This window comes from Panthera onca, assembly GCF_046562875.1.
Source record: "Panthera onca isolate mPanOnc1 chromosome E1 unlocalized genomic scaffold, mPanOnc1 haplotype 2 h2.Chr16_ul_4, whole genome shotgun sequence".
Taxonomy (NCBI): domain Eukaryota; kingdom Metazoa; phylum Chordata; class Mammalia; order Carnivora; family Felidae; genus Panthera; species Panthera onca.
The window spans coordinates 43,936-68,671 of record NW_027675818.1 but is presented as its reverse complement, the minus strand read 5'-3'; the positions used below and the strand labels follow the sequence as shown (position 1 = coordinate 68,671).

General features: G+C 36.4%; 1 protein-coding gene across 4 annotated transcripts in view; it reads right to left on the bottom strand.

The window, feature by feature from the left end:
* The window catches only part of LOC144615374 (EF-hand calcium-binding domain-containing protein 13-like), a 40,309-nt gene that overhangs the window by 11,496 nt on the left and 4,077 nt on the right, over positions 1–24,736 (bottom strand). Inside the window, exons 2-7 of one of the 4 annotated variants that reach the window (XM_078442305.1) lie at positions 24,214–24,374; positions 15,032–15,146; positions 12,383–12,513; positions 11,504–11,586; positions 9,277–9,420; positions 412–486 (exon numbers count right to left, since the gene is read on the bottom strand). In XM_078442305.1, coding sequence (XP_078298431.1) covers positions 412–486; positions 9,277–9,420; positions 11,504–11,586; positions 12,383–12,513; positions 15,032–15,146; positions 24,214–24,374 — 709 coding nt within the window. Of the gene's footprint in view, positions 1–411; positions 487–9,276; positions 9,421–11,486; positions 11,587–12,382; positions 12,514–15,031; positions 15,147–24,213; positions 24,375–24,736 lie in introns of those variants that run through there. The other 3 variants (XM_081794804.1, XM_078442307.1, XM_078442306.1) reach the window with 3 other exon arrangements.

The following is a 24,736-nucleotide window of genomic DNA, read 5'->3' as shown; positions in this document are numbered from 1 at the left end:
CTTGCCTGGAAAAGATTCTACCAAGAGGAAAGTGGCAAGAAAAATTATAAGGGGGTGAGGATGTCAAGCATAAGGGTTTGGACCACATTCATTTCATCACAGGAAAAGCATCTAAATTTTTGAGCAGGAGAATGATATGACAAAAATCGTGTGTTAAGAAAATCTAGCAGTTGCATGCAGGAATAAGTGGAGATTATGGATAGAAAATTAGGATACTCATTGGGGTGGACAGGTTTTTAGTGCCTTTTATGAAATAACTCGTGTCTAATTTTTCTCAACCTAGGCTACAGGGGAAAAAACTATGTAAGAGATCTGAAAAAAACATAAATTCATATAACCATCCCACCCTAAAATCAGTGACAATCAAAATCATTCTTTTCTGCAATTTTGAAGAATCGTTTTTTTTTTTACCTGGATCCTGGGAGACCAAATAACAAACATCATTCACAGTCTTAAGGAAATCTGAAAAATCCAGCATTCCATTAACTATAATAATGGTTCAGAAACAGAAGGAAAAAAACTGCATTAGCAAACTCATTAAGAACATAAGATAAAAATGCAAACTAAAAATGTGAATAGAATTAACTGATAGTCTAGAGGAGCATTAACATTAAATATAGAATGTAAAAAGAAAACCTATCATAAAAACATAATTACACATTTTAATTATATAGTAAATAGTGCCCAGCAATAATCAAAATGATATAGATTAGAATTTAAGATACTGCAATATTCTTTACTCAAAGCTCTAATTTTTATACTTGTCATTAGGTGCAAAAAAATCATGCAATTTGTCAATTTTACATATATAATGGTTTTACCTGAAAAGAATAGGACTGATTTCATCGTGTTCTAGCTAAGACCCTCTATACCAGTGGTTTTAGGGGAGATTACAGATCCAGATGAGACTCTAATGAAAGCTTTGCCTCAAATCATTCCATCTCCTTCTCTCCTCTCCTCCTTTCCTCTCTCTCTCTCTCTCTCTCTCTCTCTCTCTCTCTCTCTCTCTCTCATTACACACACACACACACAAAATGCATTAAACAAATGCACAAAATATTGCACAATATTAAAATCTTCATCCAAAAAATCATCTCATTTATCACGCAAAAAGTAATGCCTATTTATTAAAAGAAAGAAAGAAATCTAAATTGTACAAATGAAAATTTCAGTAAGAAATTATTGCTTGGTTTGAGTGAGAAGTTGAAATTATGGAGCTTTTTTTTCTGCATGTTAATGCACAGGTCATCTCTGATGAGCAGCTAGAGCTGAAAATCCAGATTTACAAAGTGTGACAAAACACAGAATCAGGATTCTTCTGCCTCATTTTCTAGACAAGCATAGATCTGTGTCAAGCAACATCTTAATTTTTCAAGACTCTTCAAGTTAAATAACTCTAATGTCATTTTCCTCTTCATATAGTAAATGAGGCCAATTTTGAAAGGGTTTATCTGTGTTTGGAAGAAACTTATTATAAATTTACATTTTAAATTAATGTAATCTGAACAAAGTAACTTATAAAAGAACATTTCAGTGCTTCTGGTGGTCTGCAGGCTTCTACGTTCAGAGAAATTGACAAGGCTTAGTTGTTCTCATTTCTAAACCACAGAAACACTTTCTGGATTGGAAAATTTGTCAAGTTGTCTACCTCAAAAATTTTTTTTCAGTGTAATAACTTGAGAGTGGTTTCTCCTTTCCTTCAAAGAAACAATGAAACATTTGTGCAAATTTCAATCAATTATTTTGATTTGTTTTCTGACTTCTATGTGATTTAGGTTTAAACAAAAACCTTATAGATAAAACATCAAGAGCACAATCCATACAAGAAATAGTTGTAGACTAGACTTCTTCAGAAGTATGAACTTAAGTTGAAAGATATTCTTCAAAAATTGGGGTGGCTGGGTGGCTCAGCTGGTTAAATTCCGACTCTTGATTTTGGCTCAGGTCATGATCTCACAGTTGGTGAGTTCAAGCCCCGCATAGGGCTCTGTGCTGACAGGGCAGAGCCTGCTTGGGATTCTCTTTCCTCTCTATTCCTCCCTTGCCTGTGCTCTCTCTCACATATCCAGTAAAGGACTCGTATTCAGAATATATACATTCAAAATGCAATAGTAGGAACACAAACACATTTTCAATGGGCATAAGATATACAGGTAGCAAAAAAAGCACATGAAGATATATTCAAAATCATTTGATCATTCAGGAAATGTAAATTAAAACCACAACGAGAAAACACCATACATCTATTAGAATGACAATTTTTAAAGGCTCACCAATTCCAGGATTGACAAGGATGAGAAGCATCTGAAACTGTCATAAATTGTTCATAACAATGTAAAATAATTCAGCTGCTTTGCAAGCACAGTTTAGCAGTTTCTAAAAAATTCAAATATACCTACCATATGACCCAGTCATCCTACCATCAGGTATTTACCCAAGATAAGTGAAAGTATATGACTACACAAAGACACATAAATGAATGTTTACACCAGCTTTATTTGTAATAGCCAAAAACTAGAAGCAATCCAAACATCATCAATTAATGAATGGATGAACAAATCATGGTACATCCATAAGAGAGAACGCTGCTTAGCAATAAAAAGAAATAAACCTGATATGTACCAAAGCATAGATGAATCTCAGTATAATTAAGCTGAGTGAAAGAAATCAAACTAAAAAAATGAGTACTTACTGCATGATATCATTTATATAAAGTTCTAGAAAATACAAACAATCTGTAGTGACAGAAGCAGGTTAGTGTTTGCTTGGGAAGTAGTGAGGGGGGGTTGTGGAAAGAGAATGGGGGCTTACAAAGGGGTATAATGGGATTGAGTTTTCACAAGTATATACATATGTAGAAATTTTCAAATTGTATACTTTAAATATGTCAAGTATATACCTCAATAAAACTATAAAATATGCAGATAATTTAAAATCCATTGGAATAGCCAATTCCAAAAACAGTACAGAGGTTTTGTCTAAAAATTAAAAACAGAACTATCATATCATCCAGCAAGCTCACTTTTGGATATATACCCAAAGGAAATAAAAGCACTGTCTCAAAGAGCTATGTGCACTTCAAACATTGCAGCATTATGCACAATAGCCAAGAAATGGAAACAGCCTAAATGCTCACCAACAGATGAATAAAGAAAATGTAACCTCTATGTATATGACATATTCTGGAGGGTGGAGGGAATGGGCAGATGTTTGTCAAAGGATACAAACTTTAGGTATAAGATGAACAAGTTCTGGGAATCTGATGTACAGCATGGTGACTATAGTTAATAATACTATATTGTATCTTTGAAATTTGCTGAGAGACTATATCCTAAGAGAGTAGTGTTCTCATCACACACAAAAAAGGTAACTATGTGAGGTGATGGAGATGTTCTTTACTTGATAGCTGGTAATCATTTCACAATGTATATGTATATCAAATCATTATGTTGTACACTTTAAATATATGCAATTTATATTTGTCAATTATATCTCAATAAAGCTGGACAAGATAACATGACTTGACATAAACCATGTTCCTATAGGTATATGCATATCCTATGACCCAGCTTCTTCATTTCTAGAAATCTATCCTATAAAAATATTTACACAAATGTGCAAGAATTGATGAACAAGGATGCTCTTTATAGCATTATTTGTAATAGCAAAAATTTTAGAGGTAACTTCACCATTAATCAATATGAGACCAATTAAAATGTATATAACAAATATCCAGGAAAAATACCTACCAAATTATTAAGTGTGTACTATGAAGAATTGTAGGGAAAGATTGAGGTGAAGAGATAATTTTCGTTTTGTAATTTGTAAACTTCTTTAAGCTAAAAATACTAACTTAAAACAAAAAAACCTTTATATTCAGTTATTAAACTTTTTCTTGTATTTGCAATTTTTACCAAGATCTTCAATATAGGTCTACATTTTTTCAATGTAAAAATTAAGGAATAAAAATTTAAACTAACATATGTTATCTAAAATTGTTTGTATGGACACTAATAATGAAGCAGCAGAAAGCGAAATTAAGAAAACAATCCCATGTACAATGGCACCAAAAATAATAAAATACCAAGAATAAACTTAAGCAAGGAGGTGAAAGATCTGTACTCAGAAAACTATAAAACATTGATGAAAGAATGTGAAGATAACACAAACAAATGGAAAGACATTCCGGGCTCACGAATTAGAAGAATATTGTTAAAATATCCATACTACCCAAAGCAATCTACAAATGTAATGCAATCCCTATCAAAATACCAACAGCATTTCACAGAACTAGAACTAACAATCCTAAAATTTGTATGGAAACAGAAATGACTCCAAATAGCCAAAACAACCTTCAAAAATAAAAAGAAAGCTGGAGGTATCATAATTCCAGATTTCAAGTTATATTACAAAGCAGTAGTAATCAAACCAGTGTGGTACTGGCACAAAAATAGACACATAGATCAATGGAACAGAATAGAAAACACAGAAGTAAACATACAGTTAAATGGCCAATTAATCTTCAACAAAGGAGACAAGAATATGCATTTGGAAAAGAGAGTCCCTTCAACAAACGGTGTTGGGAAAACTGGACAGCAACATGCAACAGAATGAAACTGGACCACTTTCTTACACTATACACAAAAGTTCAAAATGGACTAAGAACTTAAATGTTAGACCTAAAACCATAAAAATCCTAATAGAGAGCAGAGGCAGTAATTTCTCTGACATCAGCCATAGCAACATCTTTTTAGATACATCTCCTGAGGCAAGGGAAACAAAAGTAAAAATAAACTACTGGGATTACCACAGAATAAAAAGCTTTGGTACAGCAAAGGAAACAACCAATAAAACTAAACAATAACCTACTGAATGGGATAAGATGTTTGCAAATGACATACCCAATAAAGGGTTAGTATCCAAAATATATAAAGAACCTATATAATTCAACACCAGAAAAACAAATAATCCATTTTAAATGGGCAGAAGACAGGAACAGACATTTCTTCAAAGAAGACCTACATATGGCCAACAGACACATGAAAAGGTGTTCAACATCACTCATCATCAGGGAAATGCAAATCAAAACCACAATGAGATATCACCTCACACCTATCAAAGTGGCTAAATTTAAAAACACAAGAAAAAACAAGTGTTAGCAATGATGTAGAAAAAAAAAAGGAACCCTTGTGCATTGTTGGTGGGAATGCAAACTGGTGTAGCCACTGTGGAATACAGTATGGAGATTCCTCAAAAAATGAAAACTACCATATGATCCAGTAATCGCACCTCTGGGAATTTACCCAAAGAATACATAAACATTAATTCATAGGTATATAGGCATCCCTATGTTTATTGCAGCATTACTTAAAATAGCCAAATTATGGGAGCAGTCCAAATGTCCATCGATAGATGAATGAAGATGTGGTGTGTGTGTGTGTGTGTGTGTGTGTATATATATATATACATATATATATGTATATATATATATATGTATATATACACACACACACACACACACACACATACAATGGAATATTATTCAGCCATAAAAGGAATTAAATCTTGCCATTTGCAAAAACATGGATGGAGCTAGGGAGTATAATGCTGAGTGAAATAAGCCAGTCAGAGAAACACAAATACCATATGATTTTACTCACATGTAGAATTTATGAAACAAAACAAATGAACAAAGTGGTGGGGGGCGGGGGTGGGGAACAGGACAAACCAACAAACATACTCTTAACTATAGAGAACAAACTGGGGGTTACCAGAGGGAAAGTGGATGAGGGGATGGATGAAATAGGTGAAGGGGATGAAAAGTATACTTATCTTGATGAGCACTGTGTAATATAGGGAATTGCTGAATCACTATATTGTACACCTGAAACTAATACAACACTGTATGCTAACTAACTGGAATTAAAATAAAATAAAAACAAATAAAGTAAAATAGGTTGTATGGCTTTGGAGTAGACTTTTATCTTTCTGTCCCTCAGTTTCCCCAACGGTAAATCCAGGTAATTGGAAGAAACTCCATCTGAAGTCTTGAAATCTAAAGTTCTAAAGATTTATTGCTTTGAATTTCTTTTTTTTTTTTTTTAATTTTTTTTTTCAACGTTTTTTATTTATTTTGGGGACAGAGAGAGACAGAGCATGAACGGGGGAGGGGCAGAGAGAGAGGGAGACACAGAATCGGAAACAGGCTCCAGGCTCCGAGCCATCAGTCCAGAGCCTGACGCAGGGCTCGAACTCACAGACCGCGAGATCGTGACCTGGCTGAAGTCGGACGCTCAACCGACTGCGCCACCCAGGTGCCCCTGAATTTCTAATAACAGTATTACTTAAAAGCCTTAAAATGTTCACATCCTTTGACCTAGCAATTTCAATTTTAGTAACCTATCTTTTGCCTGATGAGATAAAGAGAAAAAACCCAGCTTATAACAGCAAAAATATTAGAAATAACATATTTATTTAGATTATTTGTTATATAGCTTATTTTTCAAAACAATTTGTTTTTGTGCTTTGATCTGTTCCACAGAATAATTCACAGCTGCCAAAAGCCAAGCTCTCCAACCAGCCTGATGGCAGGGCCCGGGCGGTGGACGGATCGGGACTGCATGGCGGCGCACCGACAGCGAAGCTTCTCGTACTCCTGCTTTTATGTAATTTGGCCTTAGCATTGGTCAGGGAAGCCCCCCTACCAATGAAAGTACCTGGGGATTTGTCGGTTGGGGAATTGCCCATGACAGGCCCCCTGGGAAAAGGACCACGGGGGAAAGAAATAAGATTCCGCAGGGAAATTATGCGGGCCTATATCCAGCCCTTGCCACCCCCTGTAAAGACTCCCCTACCTAAAGGAAGGATAGCCCCATATATTTCCCAGCCAGGGAGGGGGACAAATGGATTTGAAATCCCCACCCTGGCAACAAAGGAATGTATCTATGGATACAAATTACTCCAACCCTAGGCCCACTTGGCCCCCAGGAGGCATTCCAGATGATAACTGGACCTGGTGGGTTAAGGTACAGAATGGTTCATTAGTTCCTAGGTATACACTGTCTCCCTGGGAGCGCATAAGGCGTGGGTTCCCAGGGCCGTCTTGGCTCCCTCCTGGCACCCCGGACCAAAGCGAATAACTTTTGTTCCTTATACGCAAATGGTTCAAAGAAACAATTAAGAAGTCATGTCCCTGTAAATGTTCCACTTGAGGTGTTGAGAGATAGATGACCTTTCATGAAAATAGCAAAGCAAATGCTTTATAGACTATAAATAAACATAGATACATAATGAAAATAATATGAAGAAATTAATCAATTTCTTGTAACGTTACAAGAAAATAACCATGTTGTCCCTTAATGGGTGATTACACAAAGGAACATTTTTAGAATTAGGTAAAGCCAAGAAACATAGATGACGCACGCTACAAGGAAATTGCTAACAAACATAATGCCACGGTTGCCGCAATAAAGCGGCCAGTCTAACACACTGTTGTTGTCCGTGTCCATTTGTTATTTTCGCCGACACCGTGAATCCTTCAGGAACCCCAGGACCTGCTGGGGCTGGACCCTGGCACACAGCCATTTAAAAAGGCAGTGTTGGGGTGCCTGGGTGGCTCAGTCGGTTAAGCGTCCAACCTCGGCTCAGGTCATGATCTTGCGGTTTGTGAGTTCGAGCCCCACGCCGGGCTCTGTGCTGACAGCTCAGAGCCTGGAGCCTGCTTCTGCTTCTGTGTCTCCCACTCTCTCTGCCCCTCCCCCACTCATGCTCTGTCTCTCTCTCTCAAAAATGAATAAATGTTATTAAACATTTAAAAAGGCAGTGTGGATCTGTATTTATTTACATGGAAAGTTGCCTAACATATAAAGTTAATAGAAAAAGGTAACAAAATTGTATGCATGTGAGTCAACATATATTTTTTCTAATTATGTGTTTATGCATATGTATATACCACAGTTACACACATACACGCACACACATGCTTAGAAAAATCCTAGAAAAATATATGTAAAAATACCAAAGTTCAGCTCTGGGTAGTGGGATTACACATAAGTTTTATTTTCTCCTTTCTATTCTCCTATGCTTTCAGAGAATAAAGTTATTTCCACTTTGAATAATTATTTTAATAATAAATCTCCAAAAAATTATATGTCAAGAGAATTAACATATGGATAAATAAACATGTCAGAAAAAATAGAGTTGCTTTTTAGTCTTTCTAAAAGTTAGATTTATATTTATTATTTTATTTTTATACCCTCTGAAAGTTGTGCACAGTAGACACTCAAAAAATGTTGGGGTGACTCGGATAGATAGACGAATGCACGCTATTGTAACTTGTCAATTCCTGTTAGGTTGCTAAGTAACGTTCTATTGGTGGTCCATTTGACTCCTAGTATTCTCCATCTACAAATTTTTTATAATAACCAATCCACATCTTTTATTTGAGTAGCTTGATGCTTTTAACCTCAGAGTATTACTGTGTCATTGTGGGTATTAAGTTTATTTTATTTCTGACCAATCCTTCAACTTATCTATACCATTTTTATTCTAAACTTATCTCTCCTCCTTAATAAGCTTGGAATGATCTGTAAATGTAATCAGTTCTCTATTTATTATTTACTTCTTTAAGTATTGGACACTGACAACAAAAGAACAATTACTTTTCCAGAGGTTTTAAAATAAAATTATTAGGATTTTGATTTGCATTTTTTTGACTACTGAGGATGGAAAATATTTTTATATGATTATTGGCTACATATATTTTCTTTTATGTGATATTCTTATCCATGTGTCTTACTCACTTTTCTATTCCATTGTTTGTTACTAATTTGTATGAGTTCTTTACACATTCTGAAAACTAACCACTAGTCACTTCTGTGAATTGCAAATATTTCCAAGTTCATAACTTGTCTTTTTACTTTAAAGTGTCTTTTGATAAATAAAAGTTCTTAATTTTAACATAAATATATTAATCTGGTCTTTTATACTCAAACACTTTTGCCTTAAGAAATCTTCCCTATCGTATGCAAGTAGCAAAAATTAAAAGTCTAAAAATATCAGATGTTGATGAAAGTATGTCATAATCCAATCTAGTAATCAACCAATCCAATTGTACCGGAGGCCCAATTTTTTTAATATTATTGTAAATGTGCAAAAAAAGTTTTTAGAACATATTATAAAGCTTAGCTTTCCTATGATGTGTAATTAATCTGACCAACATAGAACTTACATCCATGTTTGCAAACCTTAAACTAATAATGAAAACACAAAACTTACCATCAATATCAACAGTCTTTAGTGCCTTTTGCATTTCCGAATCACTTATAAAAATCTTCAAGGTGTGATGGATCATTGGCAGATCATTCACATAAATTTTACCACTTTGAATTTTGCTAAAAATTTTACAGGCCTTCTGAAGTGCTAAATACACACGACAAAACGGTTAATTAATTCAAACGAATAATTATCGTCAACCCCGCTACACTCTCTCCCAATGAAAAAAACAACAATGATCAGTAAAGGAAGAAAGAGGAGCAAGTCTTTGTGTTCTAATTCTTTGCTTTAAAATCAATCTCATGATTTCTTTAGGTATGTCTAGAGTTAATGACCTCCAAGTCTACAAGTTTCCTAAACAACTCTCAGAAACTGAGAAAAGTCATGCAAAGCTCACATAGCAAAGGCAGTCACCATTTTCCCTGGGAATGTTTAAATCCTTCTTCCATGCTCCCATATCACTTGGTACATATCTCAGACAAAGCTATTGGTATTGTGATTGCTTGCATGTCAATATCCCTCACTCAACTATCAGGCTCTAGGGGGCAAGATTTTTCATTCTTCAAGTGCCAGTGTCTACTTCAGAACAGATCCTCAAAAAATGTCTGTTGAATTAAACTGAATTTAGTTCAGTGGGTACTACCCTTAGTTTTCAGAAAAAGAGGTGCTAGATGACAGTGCTAAATACCAGAGAAAGACTAACATATTGATAACAATGTGTTTTTTTTAATGTTTACTTATTCTTGAGAGAGAGAGAGAAACAGAGTGCAAGCTGGGGAGGGGCAGAGAGAGAGCGGGAGACACAGAGTCTGAAGCAGGCTCCAGGCTCTGAGCTGTCAGAACAACCTATGTGAGGCTCGAACCCATGAACTGCAAAATCATGACCAGGGCCGAAGTTGGACGCTTAACCGACTGAGCCACCCAGGCGCCCCACGATGGCTTTAATAACAGGAGTTTTAGTAGAGTATTAGGGGTGGAAACCAGGTTTCAGTGAAATAGGAAGTAAATAAATAATTAAGGAAACCAACTCTTTCAAGAAGCTTCTTTGAAAAACATAGAGTATAATATTGACACAGTCCCTGAGGAAGCATAAGAAAATTCAATGAAAGAAAATTAAGAGTGAAGGGATTAGTGACATGAAAGGGACTCTTCTCCAATGAGAAAATAGGGAAGGCTATGGATGTTGTTTACAATCCTAACAGTTCTCCTCATGAGGAAAACTTTTTTTCCTTTTTTTCTGTATCTATATGAGATGATGGATATTAATTAAACTTACTGTGGTAATCATCTCACAACATATGTAAGTCAAGTCATTATGCTATACACCTTAAACTTACACAGTGCTACATCTTAATTATATCCCAATAAAACTGGAGGATAAAAGATGTCTGGGGCACATGGGTGAGTCAGTTGATTAAGCATCCAACTGCAGCTCAGGTCATAATCTCGTGGTTCGTGAGTTCAAGCCCCACATTGGGCTGTGTGCTGACAGCTCAGAGCCTGGAGCCTGCTTACGATTCTGTGTCTCCCTCTCTCTCTGCCCCTCCCCTGCTCACGTTCTGTCTGTCTGTCTCTCTCTCTCAAACATAAATAAACATTAAAAATTAAAAAAAAAAAGGAAAAGATGCCTAACATAGGGGCACCTGGCTGGCTCAGTTAGTAGAACACGCAACTTCTGATCTCAGGGTTGTGAGTTTAAGGCCCACGTTGAGCACAGAGATTACTTATGAAAAAAAAAAAATAAAAAGATGCCTAATATGATGATCAGAAAGGAAAAATATGCTAAATGACTCCATAAATATAAAGGAGAGGCCCAAGATACGGGAGAGTTCAGTGTCAAGAAGTGAAGGGGGAAAAAAAAAGAAGTGAAGGGTACTATGTACCAAGAACTAAGTCCTAGTAAAATCAGTGACTCTAGTGCTTACTAATATATTCATTGGATGTAATATTCACACTTTTTTCCCAAAATATTTTAACTAAAATAAGCACATATGTTACATTTTGCCTATCAATATAACAGAAGATATTTCTAAAAAAAGACATTTATGAATCCTTATTTTACCTAGTTTGCTTATGCTTACTCACAGACTACAGCATTTGTCACATCATGTAATATTAGTTGATATCATATGCCATTAGGAGTAAAGAAAGCGACACTAATCACTGAAACAATTTCTAAAATGTACACAATCAGGTAATTTATTCAAGAAGTTCTAGAATCTATTATTACCGCTTAATTCTTGTGAGTGTAAGTGTCCTTGAGGTACTTCATTATATGATGTCTTGCAGAGGCTAGAAACCATTTCCCTTTTCCTGTCAAAGAAACAGCCACATTAGAAAGCAGCACAAAAACGAAACAAAACACCACACACACAAAATATTTATGCCATTTTTCCATTAAAATATTAGCAAACCTATCAACAGTTTGAGATTCTCCAGTCTCTTACTCCATAAAAACCTTTGTTAAAAGACCATCCAAGTGATAGTGAATTATATACTCTTCATCCCAGAATTCCCACCTTGCTTCTTTTAGACATCTCTCTATGGAGCAGAATTTACCCTGGTCAGTAAGCAGTGCCCATGATTCACTATCCTTTGGCTGTCGTCCAATTTTTGCTACTCTTAATTCAAGTCACAGCAAATTTTATAGAAAGTTATTATAGAAAGGAAAAACAAGAGTATCTTTAAATAGCAAAGAATCCCAGATTCCACAACCTGTCAGTAAAAATTTTTTGAAAAGATGATTTATCTAATCACCTAACATGTAAATAACTCAAATCATAGAATGTTAGTGTTAGAAGAAATCTCAAGGGTCCGTCTAGTACAAGATTCTTGTACAGATGTGGAGACTGAGGCCCAGAGATATAAAGTGAATTGTACAAGAGCCTAAGCTAGCAAGTGAGGTCAATAAGGACCCAACGTTAAGTTTTTGAATTCCACATACAGTGATCTTAGCTCTACGCCACCCTCCCTAGAGCATAGTCTTAGTTTGCACAAACTATTTTGCATACTTTATGTGGAAATGATAGATGATTCTGAAAAGAAAAACCCAAATCTTAATGCAACATTTAAGGGGAAAAAAAAAAAAAAACAACAATGATTTAAATACCGAATAATTGAGGAAGATGTACAAAGGGGTGATAAAGTCTTGTGAACACTGTACTGATTCGGAAACTTGAGTGAAGACCTTTCTTTCTTAGTCATCTTCTCCTTCAACAGCTTCACTGAGGAAGAGGCAATCTAGAGCCAAATGCAGGAATGTTGGTGCCTGAGATCACACTGGTAAACCAGCATTACTGGAAAATAAACCTCTTAAAAAGATAGCTAATCATATCTGGGTTCCTCACTGATGTAAAATTGCTTTTTGTAATGGAATTAGAGTTTACATACACTAAAATTTTAAATAAACTATAGAATTTTTTTTGCAGAGTCATGTTTTTCTAAGTATGCAACTAAACCACCTTATTAATGTCGTGTCAATTTAAAATAGTGGATTTCACAAAGCAGGGCAAATCTATGGTATAGTGAAGAGAAGACCACCAGATTCTAGGCTACATATATGGGCTTTGACTAGATGAGCAAAATAATGTGGAGAATCAACACAGTTATTCAAATAACACAGGTACTTATGCTTTAAATCATCCTCATGACTGAGAAAATTATCCACTTAACATGTATATGCATAAGCATGATTCAAAAGTGGCAAGTAGCTGGGTAGACAGAAAAGCATCACTTTAGAAAATGAGGACTGTAGTAATAGGTGTCTTCAATTTTACGTGGAGCCTAGAACCTTGTTTACATGGAGTCTAGGCCCCTTTTGAAGCACAGAAGTATGCAGAGTAAAATCTGTCTTTGTCTCAGCTCCAGGCTGGAAAAAAAAGAGAGAGAGAGAGAAGAAAGAGTACTCCTCTGGATTAGTTATAGTGATAGATCTACCCACACAAGTACAGAACTCAAATCTACACTAAATATGTGGGGTAGGAGAATAGAAACCAAAAAAGTCATTTAAAGTTGTCCCATGTTCATCACATCTCTGAAGTGCAGTGCAGAAGAGAATTCAAATTCTCTTGGAGGAGAATACTCTAGATCCAGACTCACGTGAGATTCCCACAGATTTAGATCAACAATATATGAGAAAATAAACAAAAAGTACAAAGCACCCAAGGACATAAGTTAATGAGTAAGAAGCAGACAAAGCAATAAACAGAAGATTTAGATCCACCAGGGACTTTATATTATATTTATCAGGTATCAGTCTTGAAACAACTAAAGAACATGACCAAAAAACACGACATAAGGCAGATTATAAGAAGAACCAAATGGGGGTTCCAGGGTGGCTCAGTCGGTTGAGCGTCTGACTTCGGCTCGGGTCATGATCTGGCGGTTTGTGAGTTCAAGCCCCGCGTCAGGCTCTGTGCGCAAAGCTCAAAGCCTGGAGCCTGCTTCAGATTCTGTGTCTCCCTCTCTCTCTGCCTCTCCCCTGCTCATGCTCTGTCTCTCTCTGTCTCTCAAAAATAAATAAATGTTAAAAAAAAAATTCTTTTTAAAAAGAAGAACCAGGGGCGCCTGGGTGGCTCAGTTGGTTGAACGTCCGACTTCGGCTCAGGTCATGATCTCGCGGTCCATGAGTTCCAGCCCCGCATCGGGCCCTGTGCTGACTGACAGCTCAGAGCCTGGAGCCTGTTTCAGATTCTGTGTCTCCCTCTCTCTCTGACCCTCCCCCGTTCATGCTCTGTCTCGCTCTGTCTCAAAAATAAATAAACGTTAAAAAAAATTTTTTTTTAATTAAAAAAAAAGAAGAACCAAATAAAGTTTCTAGAGGTAAAAAATATAAGCACTGAAATTAAATTCTCAATAGACAATTTAAACTAGAGATTATATTCAGCTGGAGAAAGATAAACGAGAAAGCAGATGGGAGAAATTACCCAGATGAGATAGACAGTATATCTAAGTACATCATATAGTGAATGAAGCAGGCTGAATGGTGGCCCCAAAAAGATAGGTCCATGTCCTAATCCTTGGAACCTGTATATGTGACTTTATTTGGATAAAAGGTCTGTGGAGAGGGAACAAAGTTAAGGATCTCAAGATGAGATATACAATGAAGTGTTTATAAAAATGGAAGGAGACTTGAGATATAAACACAGGGGAGAAGACCATATATAGAGCAAGATGGGGGCCAAGATTAAAGTTATGCTGCCACAGCCAAGGAATGCTCAGGGTCACTGTTACAACAGCAGAAGTGTTAACAGAGAGTATAGTAATAAAAATAAAGATCTAATGGAGAAGGAAGGGGAAAATGTCATATTCTTCTGAATGGGTTCCTTGTTACATTTTTTGTAAAAAAAAAAAAAAAAAAAAAAAAAGAAGAAGGAGGAGGAGGAGGAGGAAGAAAAAGAGGAGGAACAGGGGAAGGAAGAGAAAGAAGAAGAAATATTTAAGATTGTGACATTTCAGGGGTACCTAGGTGGCTCAGTAGGTTAAGTGTCTGCACAAATTTCAGTTAAGGTCATGATCTCATGGTCATGAGATCAAGTCCACGTCAGGCTCCAGGCTGGGTGTGGAGCCTGCTTAGGATTCTCTCTCTCCCTTTTCCTCTGCCCCTCTGCCCCTTTCCCCTGCTCACACTCTCTCTCTCTTCTCAAAAAAAAAATGATTTTGATTGATGTGACATTTCAATACTTGGACTAAAATGTGATGGAATGTTTGAAAGCTAAAAACAATGCTCAAAAGTAAAACATTTTCAGATCATATGTACCTCAGTTCTTTCAGTATGCAACTGTACTTGTAAACTTTTCTTTCTTCTGAACTTTTTCTCTCCTGAAAAATCAGAGGATTTCTCTTCTCCACAGAGGAATATTGATGTTTCATACCTAAATTGCACAGAAAATTGGAATAATTCCTGAGTTGCTTTTTTTCTTACTTTTTCTTTTTTTCATCTTTTACCTATAGAAAATTTCAAGCATATACAAAAGTAGACAGACTAATGTGATGATTGGGGCGACTGGGTGGGTCAGTCGGTTAAGTGACTTTGGTTCAGATCATGATCTCATGGTTCATGGGTTGGAGCCCCGCATTGGGCTCTGTGCTGACAGTTCAGGGTCTGGAGCCTGCTTCAGATTCTGTGTCTCCCTCTCTCTCTGTCCCTCCCCCACTCATGCTCTGTCTCTGTCTCTCAAAAATAAATAGACGTGAAAAAGAATAATGTGACAATCTTCCCATGTACCCATCACCCAGCTTCAATAATAGGCAATCCTATTTCAGCTATATCCCTACTCCAGTTTCTTATTATTTTGAAGCAAATTCCAACATCATATTATTTCATGAGTGAAAATTTTAATATTAATTTCTACAAGGTGCTTTTTCTTTTATTTTTGAAAAAAAAAATTTAATGTTTATTTGTGAGAGAGGCAGCGCACAAGCAGAGGAAGGGCAGAGAGAGAGAGAGAGAGAGAGAGAGAAAGAGAGACAGAATCCGAAGCAGGCCCCAGGCTCCCAACGCAGGGCTCGAACTCACAAACTGCGAGATCATGACCTGAGCAGAAGTCAGACGCTTAATAAGCCACCCAGGTGCCCCAAGGTGTTTTTTCTTTTAAAAAACCACATTTAAAACACAATTATGACACCCTAAAAGTTAACAATAATTTCTTAGTATCATCAAACATGGTCAGTGTTCAAATTTCCAATTGTTTCATAAATGTCAAAATTTATTAACACTCTGCATAAGGATTCAGTAAGGTCACCATTACAGTTTGTTGATTGATGTGTCTTTTAGATCTCTTTTTTTATCTATAGGCTCTTTTTCCAAGTCTTTTATCATCCTCATTATCACTATTGCCAGGCAATTTGTACTATAGATTTTCCAGTCTGGATTTTGCTAATTATATCACCATGGTTGTAGAATTTTAAAGACTTGATCAGATTAACTTCAACAGATTAAGTGTTGAACCACTAAACTGTACACCTAAAACTAGTACTATACTATATGTTAACTGGAATTCAAATTAAAACTTAAAAAAGATAGCCAGGTGATTTTAACGTGTAGATAAATTTGATAGTCACTATGCAAACCACAGGCTTGTTCCTATTCAGAACTCCCATCAATTGGTCTATAACTCAGTATTTTATAAGAAATACCTTATTCTTCCTTATAAAGGAACTAAAAGCAAAACTAAAAGCTCTTTAGCAGAAGTGGCTCCTTTTTAGAGTAACCTGCTATACAAGGGCTACTTAAGTAATACAAAGGACAATGATAGGATTGAATCTATAACATCTTCAGATGAATTTGGCCCCAAGCAAAATTGTGATGTAGAGGTAATTTTTATCATGCACCTACCTCAACTGCCCTTCCTTAGCAGGTACCTTGCCCTTTTGACTCTCTATCCCTTTAAATCTAATCCCATGAATTCCTGCCCTGAGAGTGCCATTACCTTGCTCTTAGCCCCCCTGAATCTGCCCTATTATTAGTCTCCTCTGCAGTCCTCCACTCACAAAGGGAATGACTTTAACTCTTTTGATTACGACCCAGAGTATAAAATACATTTCTATTGAGATGTAGTACACATATACAAAGAGAGAGAACTGAAGTAATTTCACAAAATAATACTTATTATGTGAAAAACACTCTAGTGTCTTCAATATTATTCAAATTTCTTTTTAAACAAAATACCAGTTAGTGACCTCCTAAGTTGATTTTATAACACACAAGTGAGTCATAATCTAGAATCTACTGCTACTTTATATCACCCATCCTCTCCCCATATATCTCCATTGAGATCTTCATATTTCTGGAATAATTATGATTTCCACATTACTACATGATTTTTCAAATCCTTTATTATTTTTCTAAAGTATAAGTGTGTTTATGTTATGAGCTGCCTCAAACATTTTACAGAATTGGGATGACTTACTATAAATAATGAATAAGTGAAAACATTTGTTCTGTATCCTATTCTCCTAGGGCATTGTGTCTCCCAGGTAACCTAGTTTATACAGTGCTAATGAAAGAATGTAAAGGAACACTTCCACCATCTCCCATTCCTTCCTAGGTGACAAGTTTTATTGCGATGTTCTAGAAATAATTATTTTGCCTTTTGTCACTGAACATAAAGGAATAGTGGGATTCTCCATGAGATTATCACCAGATTTGTCAGCAGGAACCTTGCAGGCCAGAAGGCAGTGGTATGGTATATTTAAAATCCTGGGGGCAAAAAAAACCAAAAACAAAAACTTGCCAACCAAGAGTACTCTACCCCCCAAAGCTGTCCTACAGAACCGAAAGACAGATAGTTTCCCAGACGACAAAAAAAAAAAAAAAAAGGCTAAAGGAGTTCATCACACTAGATAGACTGACCTTATAAGAAATGTTAAAGTGGGGGTGCCGAGGTGGCTCAGTCGGTTGAACGTCCACCTTCAGCTCAGGTCACGATCGCATAGCTCGTGAGTTCGAGCCCCATGTCAGGTTCTGTGCTCAAAGCTCAGAGCCTGGAGCCTGCTTCAGATTCTGTGTCTCCCTCTCTCTCTGCCCTTCCCTTGCTCACACTGTCTCTCTCTCTCTCTCAAAAATAATAAATAAACATTAAAAAAGAAAAAAGAAATGTTAAAGGGAGTTCTTCAAGCTAAAATGAAAGGATGCTAATTAGTAACATGAAAACAAATGAAAGTGTAAATCTCACTGGTAGAGGTAAACATATAGTTAAATTCAGAATACTGAAATCTTGTAATGGTGGAAGGTAAATCACATATAACTCTCACATAAAGGTTAAAAGATAAATGTATTAAAAACAACAATAATCTGTTAATGGATACACAAATATAAAAAGATGTAAGTGGTGACATCAAAAACAAAATGAGAGTGAGGTGTTAAAATGCTGAACTTTTGTATACATTTGAGGTTAAGTTGTTACCAGTTTAAAATAGGCTTATAAGATGTTTTAAATTTTTTTTTTTTAACGTTTATTTATTTTTGAGACAGAGAGAGACAGAGCATGAATGTGAGTGTCAGAGAGAGGGAGACACAGAATCTGAAACAGGCTCCAGGCTCTGAGCTGTCAGCACAGAGCCCGACGCGGGGCTCAAACTCACGGACCGCGAGATCATGACCTGAGCCGAAGTCGGACGCTTAACCGACTGAGCCACCCAGGCGCCCCAATGTTTTATATAAGCCTTATGGTAACCACAAAGCAGAAACCTACAGTAAATATACAAAAGATAAAAAGAAAGGAATCAAAGTATATCACTAGAAGGGCACCTGGCTGGCTCAGTCAGTGGAACATGTGATTCTTGATCTCGAGGTTGTAAGTTTGAGCCCCACATTGGTTGTAAAGATTACTTAAAAGTTAAAAAATATAATTTTAAGTATATCACTAGAGAAAATCATCAAATCACAAAGGGAGAGAGTAAGAGGAAGAAAGGAACAAAGAAAACAAGCAACCAAGCCAGAAAACAAGCAACAAAATGGCAACAGTAAGTCCATACCTATCAATAATCACCTTCAATGTAAATGGACTAAATTCTCCAATCAAAAGACAGAGTGGCTGAATAGATTAAAAGAAAAAAAAAAAAAGACCCAAATATCTGCTGCCTCCTAGAGACTCCCTGTAGCTTTAAGGACACTTATAGACTGAAAGTGAAGGGATGGAAAAAGATATTCCATGAAAATGGAAACCAAAAGAGGGCAAATCTAGCTATAGTCATATTAGACAAAATAAATTTCAATAAATATTTTTTGTTTTTTGCTTTTTTAATTTTTTTAATGTTTGTTTATTTTTGAGAGAAAGAGACACACAGAGAGTGAGCGGGGGAGGGGCAGAGACAGAGGGAGACACTGAATCCAAAGCAGGCTCCAGGCTCTGAGCTGTCAGCACAGAGAGCAACACGGGGCTCAAACCCATGAACCATGGGATCATGGCCTGAGCGAACGTCAGTCACTTAACCAACTGAGCCACCCAGGCACCCCTCAATACGTGTTTTTTTTTTTAATGTTTATTTTTGAGAGAGAGAGACAGAGCATGATTGAGGGAGGGGCAGAGAGAGAGAGGGAGACACAGAATCTGAATCTGAGCTGTCAGCACAGAACCCCATGTGGAGCTCCAATTCACGAACCGTGAGAGCATGAACTGAGCTGAAGTTGGACGCTTAACTGACTGAGCCACCCAGGTGCTCCCATCAATGGATGTTGTTTTTTTTTTAATGTTTATTTATTTTTGAGAGAGACAGAGACAGAATGCAAGTGGGTTAGGGGCAGAAAGACAGGGAGACACAGAACCCGAAGCAGACTCCAGGCTCTGAGCTGTCAGTACAGAGCCTGATGTGGGGCTCAAACCCACGAGCTGTGAGATCATGACCTGAGCCAAAGTCGGACGCTCAACCGACTGAGCCACTCATGTGTCCCTCAATGTATGTTTTTAAGCCAAAAATTACAAGAGACAAACAAGAATCATTACATAATGATAAAGGGGTGAATTAATCAAGAGGATATAGCAATTGCAGTGTTTATGTATCCAATATTAGAGCATCTAAACATACAAAACAAATACTAACAGATCTGAAGGGAGAAATAGACAGCAATGCAGCAATAGTAAGGGACACTTAAATACCCCCACTTTCAACAGTAGATAGACTAACTAGAGAAAAATGAAGGAGAACATTGAACTTCAACTATACTGGAAACCAAATGGACCTAACAGACATATAGAGAGCATTCTATCCAACAGCAGCAGCATATACATTCTCCTCAAGCACACATGCAACATTCTCCAGGATAGATAATTTGTTAGGCCACCAAACAAGTCTTTAAAATCTTAAGAAGACTGAAATCATATCAAACATCTTCTGTGACCACAAAGGTATAAAACAAGAAATCAATTACAAGAAAAAAAATGAAAAAAATGACATATGTAGCGATTAAACAATATGTTCCTGAACAACCAATTGGTCAAAGAGAAAATCAAAAGGGAAATAAAAAATACCTGGAGACAAAGTAAATGAAAACACAGTATACCAAAACTTATTGGATGCAGCAAAAGCTGTTCTAAGAAAAATGTTTATAGAGATAAACACCTACATAAAGAAAAAAGAGGGGCACCTGGGTGGCTCAGTTGGTTGAGAGTCCGATCGGCTCAGGTCATGATCTCACATGACAGCTGATAGCACAGAGCCTGGAGCCTGCTTTGGATTCTGTGTCTCCCTCTCTCTCTGCCCCTCCCCCACTCACACTCTGTCTCTGTGTCTCAAAAATGGATAAACGTTAAAAAATAAAACTTAAAAAAAAGAAAAAAGAAAGATCTCGAATAAACAACTTAATTTTATACCTCAAGGAACTGGAAGGGAAAAAGGAACTAAGCCCAAAGTTAATAGAAGGAAGGAAATAACAAAGCTCAGAAATATAGACTAAAAAGACAATAGAAAAGATAAAAGAAGCTAAGAGTTTGTCTTTTGAAAAAATAATCAAAATTGACAAATCTTACTAGACTAAGAAAAAAAGAAAAGTCTCAAATAAAATCAGAAATAAAGAGGAGACATTCAACTGATAACAGAAATACTAAAGCTCATAAGAAATTACTATGAACAATTATATGCCAACAAATTAGATAACCTAAAAGAAATTTATAAATTTCTAGAAACATACAAGACTGAATCATGAAGACATAGAAAATGTGAACAGACCAATTATTAGTAAGGAGATTGAATCAGTAATCAAAGACCTCCCAACAAAGTCCAAGATGGCTTCACTGGTGATTTCTACTAAACATTTAAGAATTAACACCAATCCTTCTCAAACTCTTCCCAAAAACTGAAGAGGAGGGAACACTTCCAAACTTGTTTTATGAGGCCAACACTACGGGTAACAAAACCAGACAAGGACACTACAAGAAAAGAAATCTGCCGTCCAATATCCCTGATAAACATAGATGCAAAAATTCTCAACGCAATATTTCAATAGTACATTATATTAGTACAATATTATTACAATACAATATTAAAACTAATTAGTACAATACAATACTAATATTGTACAGTATTAGTACAATATGCTAATATTTCAATTGTACATTAAGAGGATCATAGACCATGATCTAGTGGGATTTACTTCTGGAATTCAAGGATGGTTCAACATAGGCAAAAAGGTAAATGTGATACCCCACAATATAGGGAAAAACCCATTCTTCTTCTGTGTTTCTCCTTTACTCCTCCATGACTACCACACTCACAACACTTCTGACACCAGATGTGTGAGGTATTCTTCCCCACCACCAAGCAATTCTCTGCCACACCAACTGGGTGTGGCACCAACTGGGTCCTACAATTTACCTCAATTCTAACACTATCTACCTGGATATACTGTCAGATTCCACAGGTTAAGGGATCAGTCCCACAAGACTGCTCCCACCCCACTTGTGCCAATCACAACTCCAGATTGTGACCTGTGCTTCGGACTCATCACCTATAAATGAGAGGCTCCCAAAAGACCCTCCTTGGATTTGATTAATTTGCTAGAAGAGCTCACAGAACTTAGAAAAATAGTTACATATGTTTACCAGTTTATTTTTTAAAATATGATAAAAGATACAGGTGAATAGCCAGATGAAGGGATACATAGGGCAATGTCTGGCAGGATCTTAGCACAGGAGCTTCTGTCCCCAAGGATTTGGGAGGACATCAGCCTCCTGGTATGTGGATGTGTTTACCAACCTGGAAGATCTCTGAATAGGCCTATACTATTGAGATTTTTATGGAGGCTTATTCATGTAGGTAGGATCAATTATTAATTCCATTTCCAGTCCCCTTCCCCTCTCTGGAGAACTTCTAGGTTGGTGAACACATCCACAGACTAGGAGGGTGACACATCCCAACCCCATGGGGACAGAAGCTCCTGTGCTTGGGACCCTCCCAAACCTCACCCAATGAATATCTTCATGTGACTATTCTTCTGTATACTCAGTCATGTCCTTTAATAAACTGCTGAACATAAATGTGTCCCTGAGTTCTGTGAGATGCTCTAGCAATTAATTAAACCTGAGTAGGGGTCATGGGGACCTCTGATTTGTACCCAAGTCAAACAGATTACAAAATCAATAGACAAAAATCAGTTGTATTTCTATACACTAACAAGAAACTATCAGAAAGATAAATTAAGAAAACAATCCCATTTACAATAGCATCAAAAAACAAAATACTTAGAAACAGATTTAACCAAGGAGGTGAAAGATGAGTACACTGAAAACCATAAAACATTAATGAAAAACACTGAAGAAGACACAAATAAATGGCAGGATGTTTTGTGTTTGTGGACTGGAAGAATTAATATTTTTAAAATGTCTTATACTACCCAAAGTGATTTATATATTAAATGCAATTCCTGTCCAAATTCCACTGGCATTTTTTGCACAGAAGTAGAATAAATAATCCTAAAATTTGTATAGAATCACAAGAGACCTCAAAGAGCTAAAGCAATTTTGAAAAGGAAATAGTAACACTTGTAGAACATAGTAAGCTCTTCGACATTGGACAATAATGTTTTGGATTTGACACAAAAAGCAAAGGCAACAAAAGCAAAATTAACAAGCGGGACTACATCAAACTAAAAAGTTTCTGGACAGCAAAGGAAACCATCAGCAAAATGAAAAGGGAATCTATAGAATGGGAGAAAATATTTGCAAACCATATATCTGATGAGTCAATATTCAAATATACAAGGAATTCATACAACTCAATAACATAAATAATCCAATTTTAAAAGGACTTGAATAGACATTTTTCCAAAAAAAGACATACAAATGGCCGACAGGTATATGAAATGGCTCACAATCGCTCATCATCAGGGAAATGCAAATCAAAACCATAATGACGTATCATCTCATACCTGCTAGAATAGCTGTTTTCAAGGAGGCAAGAAACGAGTATTGGCAAGAATGTGGAGGAAAGGAAACACTTGTGCACTGCTGGTGGGAATGTAAATTGGTGCAGCCACTATGGAAAACAATGTGGAGTTTCCTCAAAAAATTAAAAATATAACTACAATATGATCCTGCAATTCCATTTCTGGCTATATATCTGAAGGCAATGAAAACACTCTCAAAGAGATATCTGCACTCCTATATTCATCACAGCATTATTCACAACAGCCAAGGTATGGAAACAATATAAATGTCAATCAACAGATAAATGGCTAAAGATGTGTCATCACACACACACACACACACACACACACACACACACACACACACAGGAATACTACCCAGCCATGCAACATGGATGGACCTTGAGGGCATCATGTGAAGTAAAACAGGTCAGACATAGAAAGGCAAATACTGGACGATCTTATATATATGTGGACTCTAAAAAAGCCAAATTCATAGAAACAGAGAGTAGAAGGGTGGTTTCCAGGGATGGAGGTGGGGGAAATAAGAAAAGAGAGAGGCTGGTAAAAGGGTAGAAACTTTCAGTTAAAAGATAAATAAGGTCTGTGGGCCTAATGTATAACATGGCTATAGTTGATAACACTATATTGCACAATGGAAATTTGCTAAGAGAGTAGAACCTAAGTGTTCTCACCAACATAGTAAGTAAATAAGGTAAACATGTGAAATGAGTAAAAGGTGGTAATCATTTCACAATGTAAACATATATTAAATCTTCACATTGTAGACTTAAATACATTATTTTGTCAAAAAAGACAAACTTGCAGGCATATGGATAATTGCTCTGCTGTAACTAGAAGCCCATGGTGGCTTATAGGCTTCCACATAGCTGTGAGAGAAATGAGAAAAAAAATGAAAAGAATGGCTACCTAGGAGTTAAAACTATACCAAAAGAAAGGCCACAAATATGCATGATCCTCCACACTTAGTACCTTATGAGAACACAGGAGCTACATTTTTGGTTCTCTCAAGCTTGCAGCAGTATAATTCCATTAAGTGAGTTCAGAGTTTAACTTACCTTTTTTTGTGCTCTAGCCTCAAACCCCTAATTTCATGTGAAATTGTCTTCTGTGTCATTTGAGAAAACTTGATGTCTTTCTTGTTGTCAATATGTCTCGATGGCAAGTTGGTTGCAAGAGAATTACAGCCTTCATCTGATAAATCGCTATTTTCTTCTGCCTGGGGAGTAACCAAGAGCCACAGTCAACCATGTTCTCTTTGCACAGGTAAGTTCAGTATGACCTTCTGGGTCAAATAATTCATTGTAGATAAATATTTTCTCTAAAGTGATGCTACCAGACAGAATTTTGTTGAAAAGGATTTAATTATCAGTGCATTAGTTCACATTAGGTACATGTTCTAAATGTCACCAACTATCCTTAGTGCATTATGTAGCTATAAAATGCCCAGCATTCGTGAACATAGCTAACGGTTGTGGAATCTAGTTCTTAAGGCATCTTTAAACTTACTTCATTAAATTAAAAACTCTTCTCCATGAACATAAGGGAAGGGAAGTGAAAATAATATAAAAACAGGGAGGG